Source organism: Meleagris gallopavo, chromosome 9 (assembly GCF_905368555.1).
Source record: "Meleagris gallopavo chromosome 9, MGAL_WU_HG_1.1, whole genome shotgun sequence".
Taxonomy (NCBI): domain Eukaryota; kingdom Metazoa; phylum Chordata; class Aves; order Galliformes; family Phasianidae; genus Meleagris; species Meleagris gallopavo.
The window spans coordinates 2162043-2189897 of record NC_139412.1 but is presented as its reverse complement, the minus strand read 5'-3'; the positions used below and the strand labels follow the sequence as shown (position 1 = coordinate 2189897).

The window sequence follows — 27855 nt, the reverse complement described above, 5'->3', positions numbered from 1 at the left end:
CGCGGCACCGTCGCTCTCAGCGCACCGCCCACTTCCGCTTCCGGCCCGGCGCCGCCGCCGCGATGTCGGACTCGGAGAGCGAGGAGGAGGCGGATGGCGGCCGCGCGGAGCCGTTCTCGCTGGCCGGCTTCCTCTTCGGCAACATCAATGAGGCCGGGCAGCTCGAAGGGGACAGCGTCCTCGACAAGGTAGCGCAGCCGGCTGCGGTGCTGCGGCGGAGGGGGCCGAGGGGAGGCCTCGGAGGGGCGGTGGGAGCCGAGCGGGGGCTGCCGGCACCGGGCTGGGGCGGGGGAGGCGGAGGAGCCTCCGCGATGTTGGGACGCGGCTCTGATCTCTCCAGGAGTCCAAGAAGCACCTGGCCGGGTTGGGTGCCCTCGGACTGGGCAACCTGATCACTGAGATCACAGCCAGCGAGGACGAGAGCGCGGAGGCTGACGGAGCTCAGCTGGATGAGGAAGGTCAGGCAGTGGGGTGGTGGAGGGTTGGACCGGATGGACTTGCGGGCCTTTTCCAAGCTTGTTTCCAAATGTTTTTGTGGTTCCGTGGGGTACCTGCAGCTGAACGGCAGTGTCAGAGCTCCCCTTAGAGAGGAAAGGCTGCGCCTGGGTCGGCTGGGCTGCAGGCAGTAGCACGGTGCCTGCTGACAGGTTCTCTGGCAAAAGCCTTTCTTTCTTTTTCTCGGCAGAACGAACCCCATCCTATCAATTGCTCCCTGTTCATGCGTTCTCTTTTACAAGTTTTAGCTTTTTCCATCATATCCGTTTCTCTTCCTCATTAAGTGTTTTCTCCTGTGTTAAACTCTTGTGTTGAACACTTGCAAGCCTATTTAATGCATAGCCTGTTATTGTACCTCATCTTTGTTTATTTGTTCATGAGCTTCTCTAACAGTTTCATTGGCTAAGTGAAAGGCACTTCTTGTGCTAAAGCTTGTTTCCTGTAAGTCTGTAGCAGAAATTCAGAGCTTTTGGTTGGAACGGGGAGAAAATTTTCTCATGTGGAAAGCTAATTAAATCTTTTTATTCCTGTAAGAAAAAGGAAGCATAGGGTGTATAGTGAAGTCGGACATGATGACTGGGATAATGCTTTGTTCGATCAGATATTTTTCTCCATAGGTTGGGTTAAGAGCACAGAAGACGCTGTTGATTACTCAGATATTAATGAAGTGGCAGAAGATGAAAGCCGTCGGTATAAGCAGGCAATGGGCAGCCTGCAGCCGATTGGAAGACAAGGTAAATGGGATGAACATTACAGCTCTATCTAGTTGAGTGTGTCTTGGGGCAGTTGGCATTAGCAGCAGTTCTCTTGATGGGTGTTATTGTGCCTTTTCACTCATTGTTTCAAGAAGCAAAATAAAAGCTTTTGTGAAACCGCATTCACAGGATAAAGCCACTGCTTGCTGTCTTCCTATTTCAAATAATGAGTTCTACATCGGAGTTAAACTACACTCAAGAGAAACAAACATCCTTCTTTTGGGATCTTCTGCAGACAATACTAATTCTTGCTCATATTTCTTTAACCCCTGTTCTTAGGAAAAGAGTTATTAAGGCTGTCAGGTGCTTCCCAGAGATAATCAAAGGTAGAATAGAGGTCCTGGACCCTTGGAGTGTAACGTCAGTCGTAGCCTCTCTCCTTTTTTGCCTTTGATTTCTTTTTTCAAAGGAGAGCACTTTTTCCCCAGAAAGCACTTCAGTTCTTTTGTTGGTGCCCGAGATCTCTGTGCAGCAGAAGCGGATTTTCAGACGTGTGGCTTTCTCTTTTAAGTTCCTATATAAGTTTCCTTTAAGTGTCATAGGTTCCAATATTGCAAATTAATGCGAAGGAAGCTGAACTGATAAAAGTTTTAGTTAAGAAATGAGAATGGACTAATGAAGGGGCACGGTCTTCTCAACAGGTTGGGACAGATATGAGATAGTACAGATGGGAAGGTTGTTTTGCTCCCCTTTGTAGTCAGCTTAATGTACGGCCTTGTCTCCTACCTGGTTAGATGAAGATGAGGATGATTATGATGCTGACTGTGAAGATATTGATTCCAAGCTGATGCCGCCACCACCACCACCTCCAGTGCCTGGAAAGAAAGAAGATGAAAAGGATGCAGCTGCCACTGGTGAGTGAATATTTCCTTCTTCCCGCTGGCAATGTGAGTGTCTGAAGGAAGCAAACATTGCTGTGTAGCAGTTTGGGAAGGACCCACACGTCATCAAAATTCTGTCTGAAGACTGAATCAGAAGGTGAGACTTTGTCCTGATACGGTGTCATGGGACTGTCTGAGATGAGCTCCTGTACTCAGGGGAAAGTGTGATATTTCTTACGACTTAATGACTGCTAAAATACTGATGTTCACGATGGAGCTGCTTTTTTTATCTCATTCTATCAGTTGTGGCTGGGAGATTCACCTGGAGTGCATAAATAAAATGAAAGATTAAACAAAATTGTATTCATAACATCTACAAAGGCTTGATTTTTTCATAACATGGTGTAAAAGGTAGATGTGGCATTATGTGTACAGGGAGAAAATCTGTTTATACAGTGTTTGTTCTATCATAGTATTGAAGATGGGGGATGGTATCATTTTGCTCTCCATCACTGCTCCTTCCTCTGCTGCCTCCAACAAGGTGGATTTCAGCAGCAGCTCTGATTCTGAGTCAGAGTTGGGACCTCAAGAATCTGGACAGGCAGAATCCAAGAAGACAAACTCACACTTCCTCTTGCAGGAGTCATGCAGCGAGATGCTTCCAAGCTGTTGCCAAGTGTTACAGAACTCTTCCCGGAATTTCGACCAGGCAAGGTATTGTTAAAATATGGCAAAGTGACAGAAACTGTCGTGTGAGCTTTTTAAGAATGAATCGTACCATATTAAGGATATATAACAGGTAATTGCATAGCTGGTCTTGCTCATCTCGTTACTTTTTGGTTTAGTTTCTGTCTACTGTTGTTTCCAGACTGCAGTGCTTTCCCTGATGTATGCAAGAGCCTGTTAAAAAGCCTCGTAGAAATGAGGGTGTGAAGTAGTATTTGCTATTCTCTGAGACTTTCCTTTCTGCTAAATGTGAATTTCCCTTCATGCTGTTCTAAACTTGATATGGACTTACTCAAAAAAATTGTAAAGTTTGTATCCTTTACTTAAATCTTCAAGTATGGATCAGAGATTGGAACAATAAGAAATTGGTTGTAGGAATGATTTTAAATCTTCACTGTTAGCCCTCAACTCTTTGCAATTCTAAACTTTTTTCTTTTTTCAGAAAACAGATTTATTACAGTACTTCTTAAAGGTCTCCCAGGCAGCAAGTGTGTTTGTTGTGTTCAATTAATTAGTTTGAATACTTAAAAACTGTCAAGAGGAGAGGAAATGTGAGAGGGAAGGGAAGGTAAAGATGAGCTTACAGATTCCAAACAGATCATTGCCAGCTGGGATAGCTTGGTTTTGAGAATGCCTCCATCATAGGCTTTATTTAAGAAGCTAAGGGTCTTGCTTGTTTATATCCCATGTTTTAATGAGTTAGCTCATCTCTGTCTGTTAGATATCCGGGTGGGTCTCTAACACCAAAGTTAGATCTGTCTTCTTCCAAATCACTTGCTGCTCTCTTAGCTTATGAAAATCTGGTGTTTTTTTTGTTTTGATTTGGTGCTCGACTTGTGATGTCAGAGACTGATCAATGTTAACAGTATTTGTCTCTGGTTGCTTAAGAAATCAGTGCTTTATCTAAGTCTTTTAGCTTTGTCTGTGTTCCTGATCACTGTTGTCTCTTCTTCAGTCTCCACATCTTTTGAAAGCCGTGATGGTTTGAAATAAAAATAATTTCCAAGTGTTAATTTTTTTTAATGCTTATTATCAACCAGATGGCTCAGTAACTTTTTTGAAGCATAGCAATGAAACGGTTGATTGTTAGGGGCTTGGGATTGTAGTACAGATCAAGCCTCCGAATTTCAGGATGTTCTCCTTCACTGTTGCTTTTCAGCTGGGGGAAAGAAAGGCCATCATTCCACAGTGCTTTCTTTCTATTTCAGGTGCTGCGTTTCCTCCGTCTCTTCGGCCCTGGAAAGAATATCCCATCAGTTTGGCGGAGCGCCCGAAGGAAGCGCAAGAAGAAGCATCGGGAGCTGGCACAAGAAGTGCAGATACAGGAGGGTGAAGTTGTAGCTGAGAGCGGAACGGAAGGAAAATCTCCCTGGGAATATGAGTTTGCTGCCCCTCCTCCTCCTGAGCAGTGCCTTTCAGATGATGAGGTGGGATATCTGAGACTTAGGGTTACCAGCTAGCACTGGGAGTAGTGGTGGATTGGACAGCATTTTCTAGAGTAAAGAGCTTTTCCTCTGGAATCAAGCTGGAGGACAGGGTTGACTTGTATTCCAGTAATGCAGAAGCTCCTCTCCAGATACTGGTCAGTGACTTCAGGTGATTGCTTCTTACTAAGAAGGCTGCATCCATGGTACAGGATCAATAGGAGAGCTTATCCTCTTTGTATCAAGAAGAAATCTGTGTTCTTGAATGTCTAATTGCAGAACATTAAGGCAGCTAGTAAGTATGGAAAAGCATTTCTTAGATACACTTTTGTCCTCTGAGAACGAGCTGGGCAACTTGGAAGGATAAACCTGTTCCTGATACGTAGATCATTACTATAACCATTCCCTAATTTGCTATGCTTTAGATTACTATGATGGCTCCTGTGGAATCAAAATTTTCTCAGTCAGCTGGTGATACAGACAAGGTGACAGACACAAAGCCTAAAGTGGCAGAATGGCGCTATGGCCCAGCACAGCTCTGGTATGACATGCTGGGAATCCCAGAAGATGGCAGTGGATTTGATTATGGTTTCAAGCTGAAAGAGAAGACAGAGCAGGAGGTTAAAGGACAGACAGATGAGAAGGTGAGAGGGTAACTGGGGGTGTGTGTGGCTCTGGAGGATGGCTGTGCAGCATACAGTATGAGACTTCTTTTTTTTTTTTTCCTCTAGCTTGAAAGTGTAAAGTCCATGTCAGTATTCAGAAAACTATTCTTTCCTTCCAGGATGCGGAATTGGTGGATGAGAAGGATGATCTGCTAGCTGATGAACACTTCCTTATGGTGACACAGCTCCAGTGGGAAGATGATGTTATATGGAATGGAGAAGATGTCAAACACAAAGGAACAAAAACACAGCGGGCGAGTTTGGCAGGCTGGCTGCCATCAAGCATGACTAGAAATGCCACTGCATACAATGCCCAACAAGGTAAGTAATGATCTGATATGAACTGTAATTGAGCTGACTGATTGCATGCTTTCCTCTCAAATACAGAATGTAATTCTTAATGTGTTTCTTATGTCTTGCCTTGCTTCTACAAGGAAAACCAAATGGGAACATCAACTTATATCACATCTATCTTTGGTGGGTGCCAGCATCAATTCTTTGCTGTTCAGCTACTGATACAAAATGCTGAGGATCTGGGAAGAGGCACCCTACATAGCTTTTTATTATAATTTCATGTTAGAGCAGCTGTACCTGGTCTGTCCAGCCTGGACTGACTGTGTTGTTCCCATCAAAAGCTACAGTTCATCCTAAACATGATTAGTCCATTCACTTGTGTTACGTCTTATACCTACCGTGAGTATAAACTTAAGTGGCACACGTGATGTGGACATATGTGAGTTAGTCTGCCCTGGTAGAATGACAAGGGATCAGGGCAGGCACGCTCTGCAGAACAATTCCTTCATGTCTGCTTGGCTGTCATTTTCAAGCTTGAGATCAGATGGGAAGCTGCTGTAGGCCAGACCAACTGTTCTGTTAGTGGTAACTGTCTGCACAGAGCCTCTCCCTTTCATAAGGACCACACAGAAATGCACTTTATGCATTGTTGTGCAGCATACGCAGATGTTGCCAAACGTAATTTTGAAAAGGCTGGAGAGTCCAGCAGTGAGCTGTGGGTGAACTTTGTCTAAGTTAGTCTTACCCATACTAATGACATCATGTTTGTTATGATAGGAGTAGACCCATCCTAATTCCAAATGGAAATCACTCTTCGTGCATCACTAAGTGCTGATTTGAGAACAGGTACCTGCAATACCTCCCTGACTCAAATTCAAGCTAATGTTACTTTTGTTTTCCTTTTTTCTAGGGTTGAACCGCAGTGGCTCTTTACTCAATCCACCCCTTCCTCTAACACAGAAACCAGGTGTAGCAGGAGTCCTAGGTATGGCAAAGGGCAAAGAAAAGCAAACCCCTGAACAGCAAGGTAACAAGGATGGTAATTTTCCCCCTGTGAATAGGTGCACGTAACATATGCTTCTCTGTGTTCTTTGTAGTAGTGGGGTCCTCTTTTGGTGACAAGGTGTAGACAAAAGTGATGCATGTTTGCTTTAAAGCCTGTTAAAGCCCTGCTGTTTCATTCTTAGAGATTCTCCATGTTTCAGAGGAGCAAAATCTCTTAATTGACTGCTTCCTCTTTGCTTCCAAGTTCAGTTTTCTTTTGCCTTTGAGAGTTCCTGTCTCAGAATACCCAGAAAGATTGGGAAAGTTGAGTAAAGATGATGTGAAGGATGAGCTCTAAAATGGATTTCTGCCAAGCTTGCATGTAAAAATTTCTGTCTTATGGTTGTTGCAGTTTCCCTGGATGAAGACAAGCCCTGGTACTCCATTTTCCCAATTGATAATGAAGAGTTAGTATATGGCCGGTGGGAAGACAATATCATCTGGGATGATCAGGCAATGGAGACCTACTTGGATCCCCCCGTCTTGACACTTGATCCAAATGATGAAAACATAATTCTAGGTATGTGGCATCCAGAAATTTGACTCAAATGGGAAAATGCAAGTGGGAGTAGAAGCAAGGATTTATAATTGCAGTGTAATGGAAATAAATGATCTGGGTCAATCCTTACGGCCTTTCTTTGTACTGACTTTTGAAAATAATTTGCAAGTGATCGAAAGCCAATTAGGCAAGCACTTTCTGCTCCCAGGATAATTGCAGCAACGGGAGAGTAAACACTGATGTCCTCAGACTTAAATTCAAGTGATCTGACTCCTGGTGTGGTTTAGAACCAACTGTCTTAATTTTACTTGCAGGCATGTTGGTTTGAAGAGGGAGGGGAGAGAAGTAAACCACAAGCTAGCCCGTGCCATTCTCAGAATGGGTTGTAATGAAAGCCTGAAGAAGTAGAATCCTAAGCCTTTTTCAGGCTACAGTAATGGCACGTGGGAGCAAGGATTCTGCATAATACCTGACAGCATTTTCACTACTACTGCACACTTAGTCAGTACTCCTGGAGTTTGAATGTATGCAGTGCTTATACTGCTACAAGCTGGCAAGATTTTTGTCTGATTTGGACTCCTAAAATCATAACCTTTTCTTAAATCTATGTCTTGGAATCTTCAGGCAGCCTTTTGTAAGTCTCTATGCTATAGTCTGGATTGCATTTCCTTTCTCAGGAAAGTGGAGGCAGTTACAAGAATTTCTCTGTGCTGATTGGAGTGTTTTGCTATTAGACTGAAGCCTTGACAACCACTCATAATTTCAGCTTTGTTAAAGTACAAAACAACAAAAAATTCCAAACTTGGTACTTCTTTGATCTTGACCCTCAACTCTTTAGAACAGCTTTGGCAGAACAGATGCTGTTTCTTGTTGTTAGTAAACTGTATTGCAATGGATACCCCACGTTTGTTGGATCTTCTCTGGAACAATGTATACCTCACAAAAATTCACCTCAGAAACTGAACGAAAGGGCAAAAAAGACTTGACCAAGCTGCAGCTTTGCAGGAAGTTGTGATACTGAAAAGGGACACTATAGGAGGAGAGCCTTCAGTATGTTTACTTGTCTTTTTAGAAATTCCTGATGAAAAGGAAGAAATGACTTTGAACTCTCCATCCAAGGAAAACAAGAAAGAATCTTCTCTAAAGAAGAGCCGAATACTGTTGGGAAAAACAGGTGTCATAAAGGAGGAACCACAACAGGTTAGGATAAGCTTTAATGTTTTGCAGGTTGGGAATGACCTGAAAGAAGTGACTGATTTATGTGTTTATTTGACACTTGTTTCACTCTCTGTTTAACACTGATTAGAACATGTCCCAGCCGGAGGTGAAGGATCCCTGGAACCTCTCCAATGATGAGTTTTACTACCCTAAGCAGCAGGGACTTCGAGGAACCTTTGGAGGCAACATCATCCAGGTAGTCACAGCAGCACTGCATATAGAGTGAGACATGGATTGTCTTCATGAACCTTCTAGCTGAAAATAAGATTGAGAAGCACTTTTTGTCAAAGAGTAACATGTACGACGATAAGTGAGTTTGAATGCACTGGTATTACTACCAGCAGACCTAAAATTATTACTAGGTTCTCTTATGTAAGGATCAGCTGAACTGGATGCTGTGTGTCATTCTTTCTTAATATCTACTTTGTTCCTGTGTCAGCACTCTATTCCAGCAGTGGAACTTCGCCAGCCATTCTTTCCCACCCATATGGGTCCTATGAAGCTTCGACAATTTCATCGCCCTCCCCTGAAGAAATACTCTTTTGGTGCCCTGTCCCAGCCAGGGCCCCATGCTGTGCAACCTCTACTGAAGCACATAAAAAAGAAAGCTAAGGTACAGTTCTTCTTCGCTGTGTATAATGTCTGCTGTGGCTCCATTTGCACAGCAGATCTATTTAATGTGCTGTTTTCCTGATGCTGTCTTTGGCACAGATGAGAGAGCAGGAGCGTCAGGCTTCTGGGGGGGGTGAGATGTTCTTCATGCGCACACCGCAGGACCTGACTGGCAAAGATGGAGATCTCATTCTTGCTGAATACAGTGAGGAAAATGCTCCTTTAATGATGCAGGTTGGCATGGCAACGAAGATTAAAAATTACTACAAAAGGGTGAGTGTATAAGTTTTGCTGTTGGGCAGTAATTTTCTTCTGCCTCTTGCTGAGTGCTAATTGTACTTTCACTGCATGTTGCAGAAACCTGGCAAAGATCCTGGAGCTCCAGACTGTAAATATGGAGAGACTGTTTATTGTCATACTTCTCCATTCCTGGGTTCTCTGCATCCAGGCCAGCTTCTACAGGTGAGAAGAACAGGTGTTCCAGATTATCCGTTTAATTTTTGGTTTAAGTCTCTGCGTTTACAGATAATAGTGCAGTTGTTGGCCTTTATTTTTATTTTTTTTAAATGTCTTTTTGTTGTGTGGTTTTCAAAATTTTGTAGGAATTGCAGGAGGTGAATCTTTCCTCCTTTGCTCTGTAATGACATTACAAGTACTGCTATTAGAGAAATCTAAATAGAAGGCCAAAACTGCTTGAATGCTGGCAAATTCAGTTAAGCCAGAGGGGACAGAAAACAAGGATTTATCATGATTCATAGTGTGTGAGCAAAAACATGTGTTCTTTCTGAGAATTGCACTGTTGTCTGCTGGGTGCCACTTAGATACTAGACAGGTGAGAAGAATTCTGCTATGATGAGCCTTTATGTGTTGTTAAAACACATGCAGTTGAGGTGAGGTGACAAATTAAGAATGTTGTAAGGAACAACTGGTTACAACGACTATGATAAATGTGAAAATCAGTCCAGAAAATCAGGCTAGTTGCTTTTGCCGCAGCAATAATTCTGTCCATGACTGTAACACAGGAAGAAAAGTAATAATATGAAGTTCTGTATTAGAGAATAATCACAGAACTAATAATGCTAGTTGTTCAAGCCAAAGAGGACTTCATCATGGGTAAACCAGGGCTTCTGGAAGCTCAGTCCAGTGCCTTGTTGCTCATTTAAGTTCTCTTACCTTCAAAGGCTGAACTCTGCTGCACTCTATCTTTCTGGTTAGGTTCTTGCAGCGTTGATTTCTGAACAAAGCCTTCAGACTTTACTTCTATTGCCTTCTATTCCCAAGTTGTGAGGGTGTTATGGGCTCTTTTCTATCGTTCTTGCATTCTTCCTTGTATTTGTCCTTCTTGTTCTTTCTTTAAAGTACCTCCTTAAAGGTAAATCCAAAGAGTCCTCCAATCTCTTTCTGCATTTGTTCTAAGTTTTGTTATGTTGTGCTTCATCCTTGGTTATTCTCTTAACAAGCAGGGAACATTGTGACTGCATGCACTGTTACTAACGATGGTGTACTGTTAGAATGATTGGGCATTTTGGTTTGTTTTGAGATACTTTTCATGGAGAAAATTTGATCAAAACCTAACTCTCAAACCTTGCTTTGTTTCTCTTGTTAGGCATTCGAAAACAACCTTTTCCGGGCTCCTATCTATTTACATAAGATGCCTGAGACAGATTTCCTGATTATCCGGACACGACAAGGCTATTATGTCCGAGAATTAGTGGATATTTTTGTAGTTGGCCAGGAGTGCCCACTTTATGAAGTACCCGGTCCAAACTCTAAACGAGCCAACACCCACATCAGAGATTTTCTGCAGGTATGTGATAAAGGTACTTTGGGGATCTGAGGGGTCTCTGGAGGAAGTAATGTTCTGTTCAAAGCATGGACCTTCCCAATGTGATAAGATAGAAAATTTCAAGACGTGTTTCTCCCACGTTGTTCTCGAAAGTGGCTGCACTTGAAGCAGATGTGTGGCTTAAAAAACCTTACCAGGTAAACTTAACAAGAAACAGTGAGTTTTAAGTAGGAAATCTGAAGTAGTCACTGTAAAAATAGCGTTGCTTACACTATCTCTGCAGTGTTGTTGTGTTCTTTCTTTGGACTTCTGTAGGTTTTCATTTACCGCCTCTTCTGGAAAAGCAGAGACCGTCCTCGGAGGATTCGCATGGAGGATATCAAGAAGGCCTTTCCCTCACACTCAGAGAGCAGCATCCGAAAGAGGCTCAAGCTCTGTGCTGATTTCAAACGTACAGGTACTTCAGAGTTGCCCTACTTGCATACCAGCACTGCAGAGGGATACCAAATCTTGAAATACAGTAGAAATTGTTGGCATCTGATATTTGTAGGATACTACTATGTATTTAATCTGTGTGTTTTTCAGGGATGGACTCCAACTGGTGGGTTTTAAAGCCGGATTTCAGATTGCCAACAGAGGAAGAGATCAGAGCAATGGTATCCCCAGAGCAGTGCTGTGCTTACTACAGCATGATTGCAGCTGAGCAGCGACTGAAGGTAAATGTTCCGTGCTGGCTTTAAGGCAAGTTACTGACAAATAGTTTTGGGAAGGATGAGTTTAGGAAACACCTTCAGCCTGAAGCTAATTGTGCTCTGTAGTAGGCAGATTGGTCCCCTGACAACTGGGCAACTTGCTAAATTTTCTGCAGTGCAAGAAGGGAGATAAGAATATAATAGCTCTCAAAGAACTTATGCCTGGTATTTAGATGTTGAGCTAGCTATGGTCAAAGGTAGCAAAGGGAGGCTGTAAGCAAGTGTTTTTATTTCTGGCTGGGCCTCTACAGCATAAAGTAAGCAGTGTGTGACAGGGCTGGACTGTAAGGAGGAAAAATAGCATGTATAATGTTTTTCTGCAGGATGCAGGTTATGGGGAGAAATCCTTCTTTGCACCAGAAGAAGAGAATGAAGAGGATTTCCAAATGAAGATTGATGATGAGGTACTTGTCAGGGTGATGTAAGGAAGGGGTGCCATCCAGAGGGACCTGGGCTGGCTTGAAAAACGGGCCCATGTGAACCCAGTGAGGTTTAACAAGGCTGAGTGCAAGGGGTTGAAGTTGGGTTGGGGCAATCCCAGATAAGTACAGTCTGGATTAAGAGAGCAGCCCTGCTGAGAAGGACTTGGGAGTTCTGGCGGATGAAAAGCTGCACGTGAGCCAGCAGAGTGCATTTGCAGCCTGAAAGGACAACTGTATCCTGTGCTGCATCAGAAAGAGGGGTGGCCAGCAGGGTGAGGGAAGTTGTTGTCCTCCTCTGCTCTGCCTCGTGAGGCCCCATCTGGAGTACTGCATCCAGGTCTGGCACCACCAACGTGAGAAAGATGTGGAGCTGTTGGAGTGGCCCCCGGAGGAGGGCCTCAAAGATGATCAGAGGGCTGGAGCAATTCTCTAATGAAAGAAGGTTGATATAGCTGAGCTTATTCAGCTTGGAGAAGAGAAGGCTGCAGGGAGACCTCACAGCAAGGGGGTTGGAACTGGATGATCTTTAAGGTCCCTTACAACTCAAGCTGTTCTGTGATTGGAAGAATTGAAAACTAAAAAGCTTGGAATTATCTGTGGTTTTAGTAGGATTGTTATGGTGTGTTTCTTTCCTTGCTGGCAGGTGCGCACGGCTCCATGGAACACCACACGAGCCTTCATTGCTGCTATGAAGGGCAAATGTCTTCTAGAAGTGACTGGTGTAGCAGATCCTACTGGTTGTGGGGAAGGATTTTCTTATGTGAAGATTCCAAACAAACCAACTCAGCAAAAGGTATCATTCCCGAGGTTGGGTTTGAACAAGAAGCAGTAAGTGAGAAGTTGTGCAAGAGAAAGGGAGTAAAATGGAGTATTGGTTGGAGAAAACACCTGAAAATGGCCCTGGGAAAGATTTTTACGTGAAGTTGTTCACAGGCTGTATCTTTCTCTGAACAGGATGATAAGGAACCCCAGCCCGTGAAAAAGACAGTGACTGGGACAGATGCTGATCTTCGTCGACTTTCTCTCAAAAATGCCAAACAGCTTCTGCGTAAATTTGGAGTGCCTGAGGAGGAGGTGAGCCTGAACCTGTAGCAGATAAATACAAAGTTGTCTTCACTGATGGCTTCAGCAGCAGATGGTGGAAGGGGTGTACGCTTTTCTAGTCGTGTGGTAAGAAAGTTGAAATCCACCATCAGCTACGTTGGTTGCATGTCTCTAAAGCCATTTCTATTCTGCCTTCCTCTTCTCAGATAAAAAAGCTGTCCCGGTGGGAAGTAATTGATGTGGTACGCACGATGTCTACAGAGCAGGCTCGTTCAGGAGAAGGTCCTATGAGCAAATTTGCACGTGGCTCTCGGTTTTCTGTAGCAGAACATCAAGAGAGATACAAAGAGGAGTGTCAGCGCATTTTTGATTTGCAAAATAAGTGAGTTCTTATCTGATGTTTACAGCTTGAACCCCACCCTGTCTCCACCTTGAAAGTCCAGAATGCCTGGGGCTCTCTGATATGTAGTGGTGTAGCTGTTGGTTTGTCTGGTTGGGCCCACAAAATACAAAGGGGGCTTTGGTTGTTACTGTTAACTTAAGGGTTGGCTTTGGTGTTTTGCTGTCACACACCTCTTGGAAAGGCAGAATGAATCACATGGCTTGCCACATAAAATAGTGCAAGGGGTTTCACAGATCAATTCACCAGCCAATTTTCTTTGCTTTCTTTCCTTCTTATTTTTTTTGTCTGTCTTTTCTTTTGCTGTAACTCAACTGAATGGCAACTCTCAAGTCTATGTCCTATTCTTTAGGACTGCCACATTTTTCATGCGTTATTTCTTGCTGTGGCTCAAGAGCTGATAGGAGGGAGGGAATATGGTAGTGTTGATGATAGAGAAATTGAGTTGATGGAGAAGACAGGCTTGGAACAATTGATAATTTGGACATGTAGATTACAGGAAGACTGAGATGGGAATACATCAAGCTTATTAGAGATTTGCAACATTAACTTTAAAACCTCTGTGTCATTTTTACTTTCGTGTTTCTGAGAAGGTAACTGACATTCAAGGTGCCTCCTGTTTCAGGGTTCTGGAATCCACTGAGATCCTGTCAACAGACACAGACAGCAGTTCAGCTGAAGACAGTGACTTTGAAGAGATGGGAAAGAACATTGAGAATATGTTACAGAATAAGAAAACTAGTTCTCAGCTCTCTCGGGAGAGAGAAGAGCAGGAACGAAAGGAGTTGCAAAGGATGCTTTTGGGAGAAGACAGTGGGAATGACAAAGACAGGGGCAAAAAGGACAGGAGAGACAAAAAGGGGCTGTGTAAGTAACTGCAACAACCAGAATGTGACCAATCCTGCCTTTCAGAGTGTAAAAGTATTGACACATACCTAGGGCTTTTTCCTTCTCCTGAGCATTCACTGGCTGAATATACATTTACAGTGTTGCCTTTGCCCAGTAGCTTTGGTTGTTTGTTCCTCCCTCCTCACTTTTTTTTTTTATTATTTTTTTGAGTAATTTTTTTCAAGATGAGTTCATAAGTAGAAGGATGTGCTTGCACCCAGTTTGTGGTACTCTCATTGGATTCTGTGTGTATTTACAACCATGTCTGAGAAACAGATACAGCCAGTACATGCAGGCAGATCTCAGTCTGTTACACTTATGGGCTGTAGCATTGTGTATTTTGTTAATTGGAGACAAATGGAATAGTCAGTTGCCAGGATTTCTTATAGATCTCTGTATTGAAGTGTATTCTGACAGACAACCTGCCATGTCTGTAGCTGGCAGGGAAAAGATCATTTCTTTCACGGCAACCAAAACCCTCCTTTGTAACATCAGCTTCAGGAGCCTCTGCAAACTCCCACAAAGATGATGACACTGCCTCAGTAACCAGCCTTAATTCCTCTGCCACCGGGCGCCGCCTCAAGATCTATCGCACGTTCAGAGATGAGGATGGGAAGGAATATGTGAGGTGTGAGACAGTCCGGAAGCCCTCTGTCATCGATGCCTACTGCCGCATAAGGACTACCAAAGATGAAGAGTTCATGTGAGACCAATCAGGGTTTTTTATTCCTTGCCTGTACACTATCTCATACTCTCGTGAGTAGGAATTATCCCGTAGATAGTTTGTATTTATGAAAAACAAAATCAATTTTAGTTGAATTGGAACTACCAGATTAATTGCTATTGAAGGAAGGAGCTGATGGCTGTTTCAAAGGAGACTTTCCTTTAGTAAGGTTGAATTTCAAATGCTCCAAAGAGCTTGGGATATTGGAATAGGGAGTAAAAACCTGATGAAGTTCAAGCATTTCTCTACTGGCTACAGAAGTCTGGAAAGCTGCATGAAACCATTCTGCCCCTTTTCTAGTTTGTTTTCATAGCACCTATCTGACTTCTGTGCATAGCAGACCCTTTTCCTTGGCTCCCATCAAAAAGCTCCCAATGAGCCAAGGTATCACCAGTCTTTTTCTGCACTTTCAATACATGAAATTCAAAATGCTGTGTGGAGTGGCACTAGGCATTCTATTTCTTTGGCATCTAAAGTCGTGCAGTTTTGGTTAAACTGCTTATGGCTTTAGTCCTCTAACCCATGAAATGATGCCGTTTTCTTTGTGAAGCATTTGGAAATGGTGCTTGTGAAGATTGCACAACACTCCAAGAAGGCAATGATTTGAAACAAGTGAGTGCAGAAGCCTGACACTGTAATTATTCAGAGAAATGGTGATTTCATAGCTGTGCATTCAGAGGATATTAGGAGTTTTGTCCGTTGTTTGATTCTGAGGGAAAGAAATAACATTTGGTCATACAGTTATACTGTGTAATATAATGTGTAAAGGGATTGAGTAAAGACTGAATAAACAAAATGAATAGCTTATTTCATAACCTTAATGTTATTTACAGTACATTTATGCTAGAAGACTGTGAGTTTAACTGAAGTTCTAAAATAACGTCAATCATATCGGAAGCTAAAGAACTTAGCCTTACATGCTCTGACTTCTCCAGTTTAGTGATAGAGGTTCAAATCCCAGGAAAGGGATTTGTATTGACAGAAGAGCAGTGGGTAAATCTTGATACGTGTTTTTTTTCTCTTTTTCTCCTCCTTCAGTCGCAAGTTTGCTCTATTTGATGAGCAGCACCGCGAGGAGATGCGGAAGGAGCGGCGCAGGATCCAAGAACAATTACGGCGATTAAAACGGAACCAAGAGAAAGAGAAACTCAAGGGCCCTCCAGAAAAGAAGCCCAAGAAATTGAAAGAACGTCCAGATCTGAAAGTAAGCATATCCATGTTTTAAGCATGCTTAACAAATCTTGGGTATTGGAGAAGTGTTCTGGTCTGTGACGTACAAAAGGTGTGACTAAGGGATTTTAATGATCCTCTGCCTCTAGACTGGAACTCCATGTATGAATTCTTATCTGCCACCTTTCTTATATCTTTGTAGCTAAAATGTGGAGCGTGTGGTGCGATCGGCCATATGAGGACTAACAAATTCTGCCCTCTTTACTACCAAACAAATGCCCCACCTTCTAATCCTGTTGCAATGACAGAAGAGCAGGAGGAAGAGCTGGAAAAAACAGTCATTCACAATGATAATGAAGAACTCATCAAAGTAGAAGGAACAAAAATTGTCCTTGGAAAGCAACTGATAGAGAGGTAAGGGAAGAAGTTGAATACTCACATGCATATTAATCACAGGAATGAAGTGACAGGGCTTTACACAGACTGTTACTACTTGAATTTTGATTGTGTCTGTAACTGACCACGGTCAATACTAAGGGACAGACGGGCTTGGATCACAAGAGGGATCACAAAAGAAAGGTTTATGCTGTTTTTTTTTAAACTAGTGCGGATGAGGTTCGCAGGAAATCACTGGTCCTGAAGTTTCCTAAGCAGCAGCTTCCTCCAAAGAAGAAGAGGCGAGTAGGGACAACTGTTCACTGCGACTACCTGAATGTGAGTGAAGGCATTACTGAGCTGATTGCAGTGTCTGTTTCTGTTTGTACCAACTGGACAGTTGTTTTACTTCTGCACATCCTCAGCGTGCACCACAGACACCTACCCAGAACATCAGTAAACTGAATTGCCTACGGCTTCTGTAGGTTAATACTTTGCATTTTAGAGCTGCCTTAACTTCTCTGCCTCTGTTTTCTGAAGCGTCCTCATAAGTCCATCCACCGACGTCGAACAGATCCCATGGTGACGCTGTCGTCCATCTTGGAGGGCATCATCAATGATATGAGGGATCTTCCTAATGTGAGTCTAAGCTAACACACCAAAACCTTTTTGAGCAACGCAGTTAAAATGAATTATACACCAGAATTATGCAAACTTTTCCTCGGATGAATATACCACCTCTCCCCCTGCGCTGTCTGTGCTACCTATGGGGAGTCCAAACCAGTACTCCTTGTTTTCGTTCCTATTTTCTGTGTTATTGTGTTGCAAGTGTTGTTTGGGAAAACTGTTGTCAGCATAGATTGTCTGGGTTGTTTACTTTGTAAGCCTTTTGAGCCTTGGGAAATGTGTTGTGGTGTTCTAGCACAGAAGGAACCATTTATTTGTTTTGCCTTCCTGTGTCAGTTGGAGAGATCTGGGAAATATCTTTTCCTCAGAACTTTTCACATTTTTCAAATCCCTGGCTATTGTGACTCATGCTGATTTATCCTGCTAGGAAGGCAGTTGATAAAAGAATAGAAGGAACTTTAGTTCTGCATAAACAACAATTTTATTTGAGAATCCTTCTCATAATGATATTAAAGAACGTTTTGTGGAGGAAGAAAATAGCCACCATGGAGCTGAGCTCATCATGTTTTCCTTGATGCAATTAAAGAGCTGGGTGCTTAAAAACTTTCTACTTCGGTGCCTATGGAGGTTAAATTGAGATTGACTGTACTACTGCTGTATTAATAAACATTCCTTTTTCTCTTCTTGCCTTCAGACATATCCCTTTCACACGCCAGTAAATCCAAAGGTTGTCAAAGATTATTATAAGATTATTACTCGGCCTATGGATTTGCAGACCTTGCGTGAAAATGTTCGTAAGAGGCAATATCCTTCCCGGGAGGAGTTCAGAGAACACCTGGAACTAATTGTTAAGAACAGTGCAACATACAATGGTAAGCTGTTAACAGTGCAGGGAAGCTCTGTTGTTGCTTTGTGCTTGTGTGAGAAGTGGATCTTTTAGAAACAATGTGAACTTCTTTTCTCATTGACGGGCTTTAGCAGAGCATACACTGAATCTTTCAAATAAGATCTATCAAATCTATCAAATAAGAATCATTCACACCTTTTGGAGCTGTTGCCTTAGGACGTGCGGCTCCTGGTAGAGTTGACTGTAATGATTTTACACTTTTTGCTTCTTAGTTGCAATAATTCTTTTCCTATTTGGAAAGGTCAGAAAGCTGGCATAAAAAAAAAATAACGAGCAAAGATTCTGAAGCAGATAATGCAGCTGTTAGGAAAAAGTGCCAATTCACTGAGCAACTGTAAGTCAACTGTATTCTGACTGCTGACAGAAAAATCTTTGTCCAAAAAGTACTCATTTGGCAGCTAAATATTTTTCAGCTGCATTGAATCTCTCTGAGCCGTGAAGCAGTTGGGGTGATACAGTGGTGCTTCTTTTTTGCGTGTCTTTGCTGCTTCCTTTATTATTTTGACAGCTAATTCCTCGTTTTAACCTAATTAAAGAGACTGTTTTTTCCATAATTCTGTTGCAAATAATTTCTTTTGTGTGTTGTGAAATTATTTAGAGCAGTGATTTTGGTTTTCAGAGGATTCCTTAAATGTCCATCTTGACTTCCTCAATGATTCTGTTTTACTGACTGGATTTAATGAAACAGACATTTTAAGACTTAAACTCTGAAAGTTTGGAAGAGATGGAAGGCTTAGCAGCCAGTGTTTCACAGATACAGCTGCTTTCCCACAGGACTTCTTAAAAATTTGCAAAATGTGTAGTAGGAAATGTGAATATTTGCTGCAAATAATCTTCTCTCTCTTAAAATCCATGCTGAACTTTAGTTATCATCAGTGTTACGGATATATTTGAGAACAGACTCCCAGCTAAAGTAGAAACGTAGTGATGTTTGGGAGGAAAGATTAATTTATATTGTTATGGAAATGCTCTTTGTAATTCTTTGAAATATTACATCAGGATGTGTTCACTGATTCTTGCTGAGTTCTAAGAGCTTCCATCAGAGCCAGAGCTATCTCACTGTTCTTGCTGTGTGTTTGCAGGGCCGAAGCACTCACTGACTCAGATATCTCAGTCCATGCTGGATCTGTGTGATGAAAAGCTGAAGGAGGCAAGTCTTGTGAATGAGTCGGGGTCAGAGTGGAGAGGGAGGGGTGCTTGGGGATGCTTGAGGATAGAGGTCTTGGCTAGGCAAAACACAAGGCTTCAATGAAGAGAGAAGAATAAGGGAACTTCCTGACTTTTTGTAAGATGTATTTGAATGTTTACAATTTTCTACAGTTCACAGCTCTCAAAAAATTGATGCTCATTCATTACTTCAATTACTTTACCTTGTGTAGGCTTATATTTAGGTGATGTCCCTCTCTTAGTTGGAAGATTCTTCCTAAAAATGGAATTTATCAGGTACGGATTATCTGATAATAACAGATATTAGTTTGGGGTCAACCTCTGAGCTTCTTTACTTTTGTTGCAGAAAGAAGATAAGCTGGCTCGATTAGAGAAAGCAATCAATCCCCTCCTGGATGATGATGACCAAGTGGCCTTTTCCTTCATTTTGGATAACATTGTCACTCAGAAGATGATGGCAGTTCCAGATGTACGTAGTGTGTATATGCATGAGCACGATGTGCAAAACATGCTGATGGTAGTGCTCTGGCTGCATATCACAGGGTAATTTACATCTTGTGGCTGTTAAGGCTCTGTGGAAAAAAAAGAGTGCAGTGTCAGGGTGCTGGCCTGTGTTTTTCTGATTGGCAGACCCTTCTGTAATGACCCCTTTCACTGGAGCATTGGTCCAGAAGTGAAGACACTGCTCCTGTCCTTTTTCTGCTGCTCTTAATCCTTAATGATGCCAATGTCTTCCTCTCTTTTGTAGAGAATCATTGGTCTTCATTAAGGATTTTCATTGTAAAACATATTTTTCTCCTACTGATTGTAGTCCTTGCTTTTGGAGATCTCACAGATACAGTTTACAAGTGCAAACCAAAGTCAGTTTCATTTCTCATTGATCAACTTCACCTAGTCTTGTACTAAAACCCCTAACCTTAACCAATAAAATGGACTATGTATCTGTGTCTAAAGGAGTAAAAAACAGGAACATGTAGTGGTTAGACTGATGACCAGTTCCCTTTAAAACTTTGTTGATCCCATTATTATTATTATTATTATTATTATTATTATTATTATTATTATTAACCATTTCTTGTGTTTAGAAAAAGATCTTACAGTGTTTCTGTGCCTTCACACCACACAGAGCTGTAAAATCAGTGTGTTATAGTAGTCCCACTGTGAGATTAGACCGAAGTTTACTGTACTAGTAATGATTGTTCTTGCTGAGCACTCAGTTGTATCTGTTTTCTTTCTTTCAGTCTTGGCCATTTCATCATCCAGTTAATAAAAAGTTTGTTCCTGATTATTACAAGGTCATTGCTAATCCAATGGATCTAGAGACGATCTGCAAGGTGTGTAGCTTGATCTGAACAGCCACTTGAGGAGTGTTCAGGCTTGGGTACTTAATGGGTAACAATCTCTTGCAGAATATCTCCAAACACAAATACCAGAACAGGGAGACTTTCCTGGATGATGTTAACCTCGTCCTTGCTAACAGCATTAAGTACAATGGTAGGTGGTGAAAATAAGGCTTCAGTCTTCTTCTGTCCTTAAATGAATACCTCTGGGCACCTGTTCTGATGTGCTGTCAAAGCCTGAAGCTCTGAAAACTGAACCTGATTGTTGCTTTCCTTTCTTGCTGAGAAAGGAGATGCTTAAACAGTGACATTTTCACTATCACATGGTGCCTTATTTACTGTTTGGAACACTACACATCCCTGTTTTGGTGAATTGTTTGACAGGATACAACCTTTTATCTCCCAAATAATGATGCTGGAATAAACTGGTTGCTCATTGTTAGCTGAGTGTGAACCCCACTTTGTTTCTCTCTAAATCAGAAAGTGAGGGGGCAGTGGGATTTAGGGACCTGTCTCATGAGAGCTCTGTAACCAAATCCAGTCTTTCTGTCTCAGCAGCTGGCAGTGAACAAATGTCAGAATGCATAAAGAGATTTGTTTATTACTACAGGGCCAGACAGTCAGTACACAAAAACAGCCCAGGAGATCGTAAACATCTGTTATCAAACTTTAGCTGAGGTATGTAAACAAGTCTATTGCAATATTTTGTGTTTTGAGTTTTCTGTTCTGTAACTTTAGCAAGCTTCTTTGTTCTTAGTATGATGAGCACCTGACTCAACTTGAGAGAGACATCTCTACTGCTAAGGAAGCAGCACTAGAGGAGGCAGATCTGGAAAGTCTTGATCCTATGACCCCAGGTCCCTACACTCCACAGGTAAGTGTCCAAGCAAGGTTTTCAGTGTTTTTGAGTTTCAGTCTTCTGAATATTTCTATCTAGAGGTGCCTCTTGCTTACTATTCTCAGTCTGTCTTCAGTTTATCTTTTAGTAGGCTGTCTTGTTGGTTGTTGTGCTTGCAGCTGTTTTAAGGATAAATGTTAGAAGCAGTTACACTGCTTTAGAGGAAGAGACACCTGAGACAAAGAAGACAATTTACCCAGCAACTTGCAAAAATGATTTTAAAGTGAGCTATTCAGGTACAACTGAATGTCGATTGCAAATTCAAAACCTGTAAATGGAGCAGTTAGAAACCTAAGGCAAGCAGTGAAAAGGTAAGGAGAGCACAAGGAAAGACATCAGTCCTGTAGCTGGAGAAGAAGCCAGAAGAGCTGTTTTGTGAGGCTGTTGTTGAAGAGACTGATGTGAGCAAAGAATGCCTGCTGTGGTCAGCAGACTCGACTTTCTGCATTCTTTGAGATTCTTTTCATTTTTCTGCTTTGCTTCTGATGGCAATAACACTTTTGACTCTTCATTGCTGTTGTATTAGCAAACAGCAGTGTGTGTGTGTCAGTTATTCTGTACAGACCCAGAGTGAATGATCAAAATCTAAATGTTGCATGCTCAGTGTGGGAAGACAGAGCAAAGCTTTCTTTGCAGTTGTTCTTCCCAACTGTAGATGACTAATTTTTCTATTCTGTGCATGCCTGTGATTTCATCTGAAAATGCATTTAGCTTTAGTGAAATCAGAGCAGAAAAGAGGGTCTTGATGTTCAAGAACAATTTATGTATCTATTAAGATTATTTTTAAGAAGAAAAACAAGTTTAAAATTTGTTTGGGCGATACATATATAAAGATTACAGGGCTGGAGCCAGGATGGCAGTCTACAAACACGTTGGGGGGAATATTTAACATACTTTAACATTTCAGACACGATTAGATGGAGTCAAGGACTATCCCAATACTTAGAGAAAGAAAGGCAAAAACACCATTCTTTTCCCACTTGATGGTTTCCTTCTCAAGAATAGCGTTATCTATTCTGATTATTTTCTTTTCCAAATTGATGGAGGAAATGAGACCTGAGCAGTGAAAATTGCTTATTAGTTGCCTGCTCTTGGTCTGTTTGCTGAAGGAAGCTCCTCCCCTGACCTTGTCATCTGATGGCCACCCTTTCCCTGTGCTTCTTGGCTGAAGGTGCACTCCCACTTCCTACGCTCCCAAACTTGTCACAGATGGCAGGTCTGCTGATGGTTGCTTGGCTTTAGTTCAGATGTAGTCATGGTGACTCATATTTCTCTCCCCATATGTGTCTTCAGGAATTGGATTCCAGAATGTAAAAAGCAAAAGCAGCAAGTAGAGAGCTGTCTATATGTTAGATGTCTGTTTAAATTCTTTGGAAGCCTGTTTTGCCTAATTTAAGTGGTATTGCTTCTGCTCTTAACGCTTTTAGGCACGTTATGATATTAAAACTGTGTTATAAGGGTATTTCATCAAAATCCTAATCTAGTAGTTTCTCATTAGCTCCTCAAAAGCTAATTAAATGCAAACTAGAGCTTTTAGAGCACTTTATCCAAACCTCCATTTGTCTCTGTTGTGTTAGTTTTAGGGACTCTTGAGACAGTGATTGACACAGAATTGATTGAAAGCTGAAGCTTAACTGTTCCATATATGATAAAGTAGTTTTTTTCCACTTCCAATAGCAGTGTTTGTGGTTATACCAATTCTACTGTAGAAACATGAAAAAGGCCATACTAAGTCAAACCAAGGGTTGATGTAACCGAGTCTTCTGACTCCGGCAGGGACCAGAAGTAAGGGGATGCCAACATATAGTGATGCTTACACTGAAGCCTCAGGCAATTAGCAGCCCAGGCACCTTCAGCTGGAGCTGCACGTGGACCATTGGTCTTTATGAGCTGCAGAGGCCCATTCTCTATAGATCTGTCTAATCCTTTTAGAGTTTCCCTCTGCAGGATTGTGCTGTGTAGAAGTTCTGCCTTCAGTTTTAAAATCTACTGTTTTGCAAACCTCAAACCTGAGATTGTGAGCAACTGTTTTACCACGTTCATTCTTTTAAGAATAAATGCTTATTTTGATGAACCAGTGTTTAATAACATCAACACTGTGCCAACGAAATGCATTTTGCATTTACTTCTGAAATCTCAGCCTCACCTAACAAAGATCAGCAGGTTTCCCAGGCAGAGAAGGAACACATTTCAAAAGCTATGCAATTTCCTTCAGTTTGACTGCTCTGGTGGAAGAAGAAAAATGTGAAGAGCACTGGGAATTTCAACACTGCAAATCAAAGAGTAGAGAATCAAAAGCTGCAAAAGACTTTGCCTAAGGCCAACTATTTGTTTGCTTCACTACTTCTGGGAGTAGAAACCTGGTGACTCAAGCTGCAGTCTGCTAATGTGCAATCCCTTGTAGGTTCTGAACAGGGAAATGGTGAAGTGCACTCCACAGTTTTGAAGGATGATAATTAACTTATTGTACTTGCATTCAGTGATGATTAGAAGCTGCATGAACACCTGGGAAGAGATGGCTGCCACAGTGGATACACAGTAATTGGAAAAGAAAAAAAAAATCCACAAAACCACTGACTCTTCAAAGCTATTAAATCATGATGAATGGTTACAGTAACCACAGATATTTTCCTTAGTCTTCACTCAGTATTAAACAACAACAACAATATGTTAGAGGAGAGGAACTAGCAGAAGGAGATGAAGTAATAGGAGCATGAAAATAAATAGGAGGAGGAAGAAGGTGAGGAGGGCCACGAGATTGGAGCTAGTATCAGAAAGACTAGTGGGAGCTATTCTTGAACAATCCAGACCAGCAGAGGCTGAGTAGGAACAATTTCATTTATTGTTTTGGCTGTGGCTTTGGGAATGCCTTCTAGATTTGTGCAAGTCTTCAGGTTTTCTGTAGGCTTCCAATTTATGGCCTTTGGGACAGAATTTGCATGTTCTCTCTGCTTTGTGCTCATGGTGACTGGGAGAAGAATGGGAGAGAAGGGCAGAAGACTTGATGGAAACTGTGTCTGCTTTGAAAACATCCTGTGAAAATGTTCACTTTTTAAGATCTAGTGGTGTTTTCCAGAAATATCTAGGTAAACAAAAGGTAAACAAAGAACTCTGGCACTTCTAAGGCTGGAGATTGCATAGATGAACACATCCAAGTAAAGATATGTGGATACTGTGTGCTTCCAGATTTTAGGATAAAGAGAAATGATCTTTGCTCTTATTCTTGTTATTTTTAGTTTTTTTCTCCTCCCTCCTCTCGTTTCCCTGCCCACCGTTGTGGTCTGGATGCCTGCCATGCCTTTGGCTCACAACCAGTAGTGCCTTCCTCACTGGTATTGCTCTTTGTGTTCCCCATTCAGATGCGCCAGGGGCGAGGTAGGCTGGGCGAGGAAGACTCTGACGTAGATATTGAAGGGTTTGATGAGGATGATGATGGGAAACCTAAGACTCCAGCCCCAGTGAGTATATTTACAGAAATCCCAGCCACAATCTAGATATTAACCTGCATCCTTGTGGTAGAAGTCTCCATCGTAAGGGTTGTCTGCTGTATCTGGCACCCTGAAGGATGGCAGTACTGATAACAAAGCAGACACTTAAATGTAGTTTTAAATACTAGCATTGTGCAGCGAGAAAACAATTCTGAGTGAACAATGTTCTACATTGTATTCATGTGCTGGAAATGGCAGCGATGTCTGCGTTGTTTGATCTCACCATCTCTATTCTGTATGGCCTAGGAAGTTGAAGATGCAGATGGTGACCTTGCTGATGAAGAAGAAGGATCGACCCAGCAGCCCCAAGCCAGCGTCCTGTATGAAGATCTGCTCATGTCAGATGGAGAGGATGATGATGATGGGAGTGATGAAGAAGGCGATAATCCTTTCTCATGTATGTTTCTCTTTTTATATAAAAAGGTTGAATAGAACTGATTGTTCACAAACACAGCTAATCTTCTTACATTTCCATCACAAATAGAAACCTTAGAGAGCAGAAAGCATAATTGGAACACGTAGGCCAAGTGCCCTAATAGTCACAAAGGAAGATGCTGAAGGGCAAGATGAAAAATAAATGACTGCAAATGGAACTTAAAGCTGAATAGGAGCATTATGAGTATGGACACAGGAAGAAGCAGAGTTAATACAAATCTATTTGATTGTATTTCGTAAGGTAAAACTGCAAATGGTTCAGAAAAGACTAGGATGGTAATTTGTGGTGCACGGTGGAATTGGGCAGAGTTCAGAGATAGCACAACATTTGTTGTGAAGTAGTGTGGACAGTGTGGACAGTGTTACTGAGTTCTGGAAAATGAGGTTGAAGGTTCTTCTGTTTTTTTTTTTCCCATTTTCACTAAGGAAATCGTGGTGCATCAAAACATGTGGTAGTTTTTGGAGATAGCTTCTGAAACTTTTGAAGGGGTAACGGTGGAAGGTTATTCAGAGTTGACAAATAAGGCCTTTTGAGTAGTAGGGGTGATTAGATTGTTTGTGAGTTACATCAGAAATGGGTTTTCAGTCAATGGCATGACCTCCCAGGTATCATTTGTAGCACGTTTTCCACATACTACTTTGTATACATTACTTAAGTCAATGTCATATCCTTTAGAGAAAGACACAGTGTATGTACCTGACAGAACAGAACAGTTGATTTATGATCATATGTTGGCTTATTACACAGCTATCCAGCTCAGTGAGAGTGGCAGTGATTCAGACGTGGAGACCAATGCAGTGAGACCTAAACAGCCTCACGTTATTCAAGAGAACACACGAATGGGCATGGACAATGAAGAAAGCATGATGTCTTACGAGGGCGATGGTGGGGAGACATCTCAGGTTATGGAGGACAGTAATATCAGGTAATTAGAGCTGAGAATCTTGTTAAAATAATTATTTCCTCAAAACAAAATCTGTTCTCTTAAAGGTTTCCGAAGTGTTTTTTGTAAAGAGCTGAAGAATATCTGGTGTGGTTTTTAAGTTACTTTGTCACTTGCTTTAGTGTGGAGACATAATTGAAGTAAACTTCTTGATAGGAAATTGGTTTTGCTTTCACACACTTAACTAATGAAAAAATGTTTTTCCTTGTAAGTTAAATTAATTTCCTTTGCACAGTGTTTTTTGAAGGCAATGCAAATAAAACCTGTATTAGATTGTCTCAGGAATTGAGGTGCCTTTGAAGTTAAAGATGATTTAGCTGATAAACTTGATATATGGGTATTTTTCCTGTAAGAATAAGCATTTCCTTCCTTGAAAGGAAGCTGACATACAAAAGAATAGCGATTGTAGCACTTTGGAAGGAGTTCCATTCTCAGAAAATGGCGTAAATGTGACAATGTCAGCTTTATTTTCTGCATCAGCTCAAGAAAATGCTGACTGACTTTTCCTAGTCTGTCCATTCCGTAGAGTATTGCCAGTAGATTCTCTGTTCTTTTTTCACTTCTGGAATTCAGTACCTCAGTGCTGCTACTGTCTGCCTAACAAAAGGCAAGTTCTGTCCACGCAGAGGTGATCAAAACCTCCCTGTAAGAAAGGGGGGCTGTGCTGGGTGAGGTGAATGGTCTGTCCAGCCCAGTGCCTCAGCAACTGGCCGTGTGGATGGGCCGTGCTGTGATGGTGGTTGTTGTACTGTCTGCCTTCCTATCTGCATTGAAGGTGACAGATAGAAGCAATCAGTTGCTTTTCCTGCCCTGAGTACAACAGGATAGGGAGAAGATGCTGGCAGTGGGTTGGTTCAGGAGAGCTGGGTTTTTAATTTACACAGCTGACCGCTGACAGAATAGAAATGCACAGTGATTCCGAGTTGTTCCTCGAGGACCTCGAGCCAAGGACCTTTTACAGGAGTTAAACAGAGAACTGTTGATGTGACATAATCTGAGCATACTCTTTTTTTTTTTCTAGTTACGGCAGCTACGAAGAGCCAGACCCAAAGTCCAACACAAGGGATACGAGCTTCAGCAGCATCGGGGGGTACGAGATCTCCGAGGAAGAGGAAGAAGAGGAAGAACAGCGCTGTGGACCGAGCGTGTTAAGCCAGGTGCACCTGTCTGAGGATGAGGAAGACAGTGAGGATTTTCACTCCATTGCAGGAGACAGTGACCTGGACTCAGATGAATAACTGCCTGAGCACTGCTTGTCCCTGCAGTGACCGCAGCCCGAGCTGCTCTCCTGGGTTTCTGATGGCCCACTTTGGACAGCGTTGGTGCTGCATTAACGCTGTGTTAACAAGGAGCAGCCTTCTCATATAATATTTTATATTATATGGTTTTAATCAGCTCTAAAACACGAGACTGAGGGAACGGTGCACAATAAGGTGGGGCTGTGGTGACCTTCATTGGTTCTGGAATCCCAATGAAGACTGCCATTTGTTCTTCATTTTAATAGATGTAAGATAATTTATTGGATTCGTGTACGTCCAGCCGGGGAACAGGAAGGCTGCTTGGAATAAAACACCCTGCGCTTTGTTTGATAACTTATAAAGCCTTTCTTTATCTCTTGGAGGTGTGGTTCGTGACAGGGAGTGCAGCGTGAGCGTGCTCTCAGCCTTCCAGCTTCGTGCAGCGAGCAGCTGCCCCGTTTGTTAATTTTAAGTTGCAATTAGCCCCAGTCGTCCACCCCCCCCCCCAACCGTCGAGCCGCACGTGCCGCGGAGGCGCCCAGCGGCGCATGCGCAGTGCGGCCGCGTTTGTCGCAATGGCTCCGCGCGGAGCGATCCCTCAGCTGACAAAACTGCCGCTGCGGCACCCGTGTGTGAGAGAGAGAGAGAGAGAGTGAGTGAGAGAGAGAGAGAGAGAGAGGGGGCGGGCGGTCGGCGG

General features: G+C 42.3%; 1 protein-coding gene across 5 annotated transcripts; it reads left to right on the top strand.

Moving 5' to 3' along the window:
- Positions 1-10: 10 nt before the first annotated feature.
- On the top strand, positions 11-27520 carry TAF1 (TATA-box binding protein associated factor 1). 5 transcript variants are annotated; one of them, XM_085230348.1, is made up of 39 exons: positions 13-188; positions 341-458; positions 1113-1229; positions 1985-2104; positions 2712-2785; positions 4006-4224; positions 4647-4865; positions 5006-5207; positions 6091-6165; positions 6577-6744; positions 7796-7923; positions 8030-8137; positions 8381-8554; positions 8653-8826; positions 8911-9015; positions 10160-10360; positions 10655-10796; positions 10925-11055; positions 11415-11495; positions 12157-12306; positions 12468-12587; positions 12764-12939; positions 13583-13824; positions 14341-14548; positions 15608-15773; positions 15942-16153; positions 16345-16453; positions 16655-16753; positions 17436-17613; positions 18731-18798; positions 19162-19284; positions 20057-20149; positions 20225-20309; positions 20766-20833; positions 20913-21029; positions 24413-24511; positions 24788-24938; positions 25725-25902; positions 26942-27520. In XM_085230348.1, the coding sequence occupies exons 1-39, from the start codon at positions 63-65 to the stop codon at positions 27156-27158; spliced, it is 5541 nt and encodes a 1846-aa protein (XP_085086474.1). In that variant the 5' UTR covers positions 13-62; the 3' UTR covers positions 27159-27520. The 5 variants fall into 5 exon arrangements, with proteins under 5 accessions (XP_085086477.1, XP_085086474.1, XP_085086473.1 ...); XM_085230347.1 differs by having other exon boundaries at positions 6091-6207; XM_085230346.1 differs by having other exon boundaries at positions 6091-6219.
- The last annotated feature ends 335 nt before the right edge of the window (positions 27521-27855 follow it).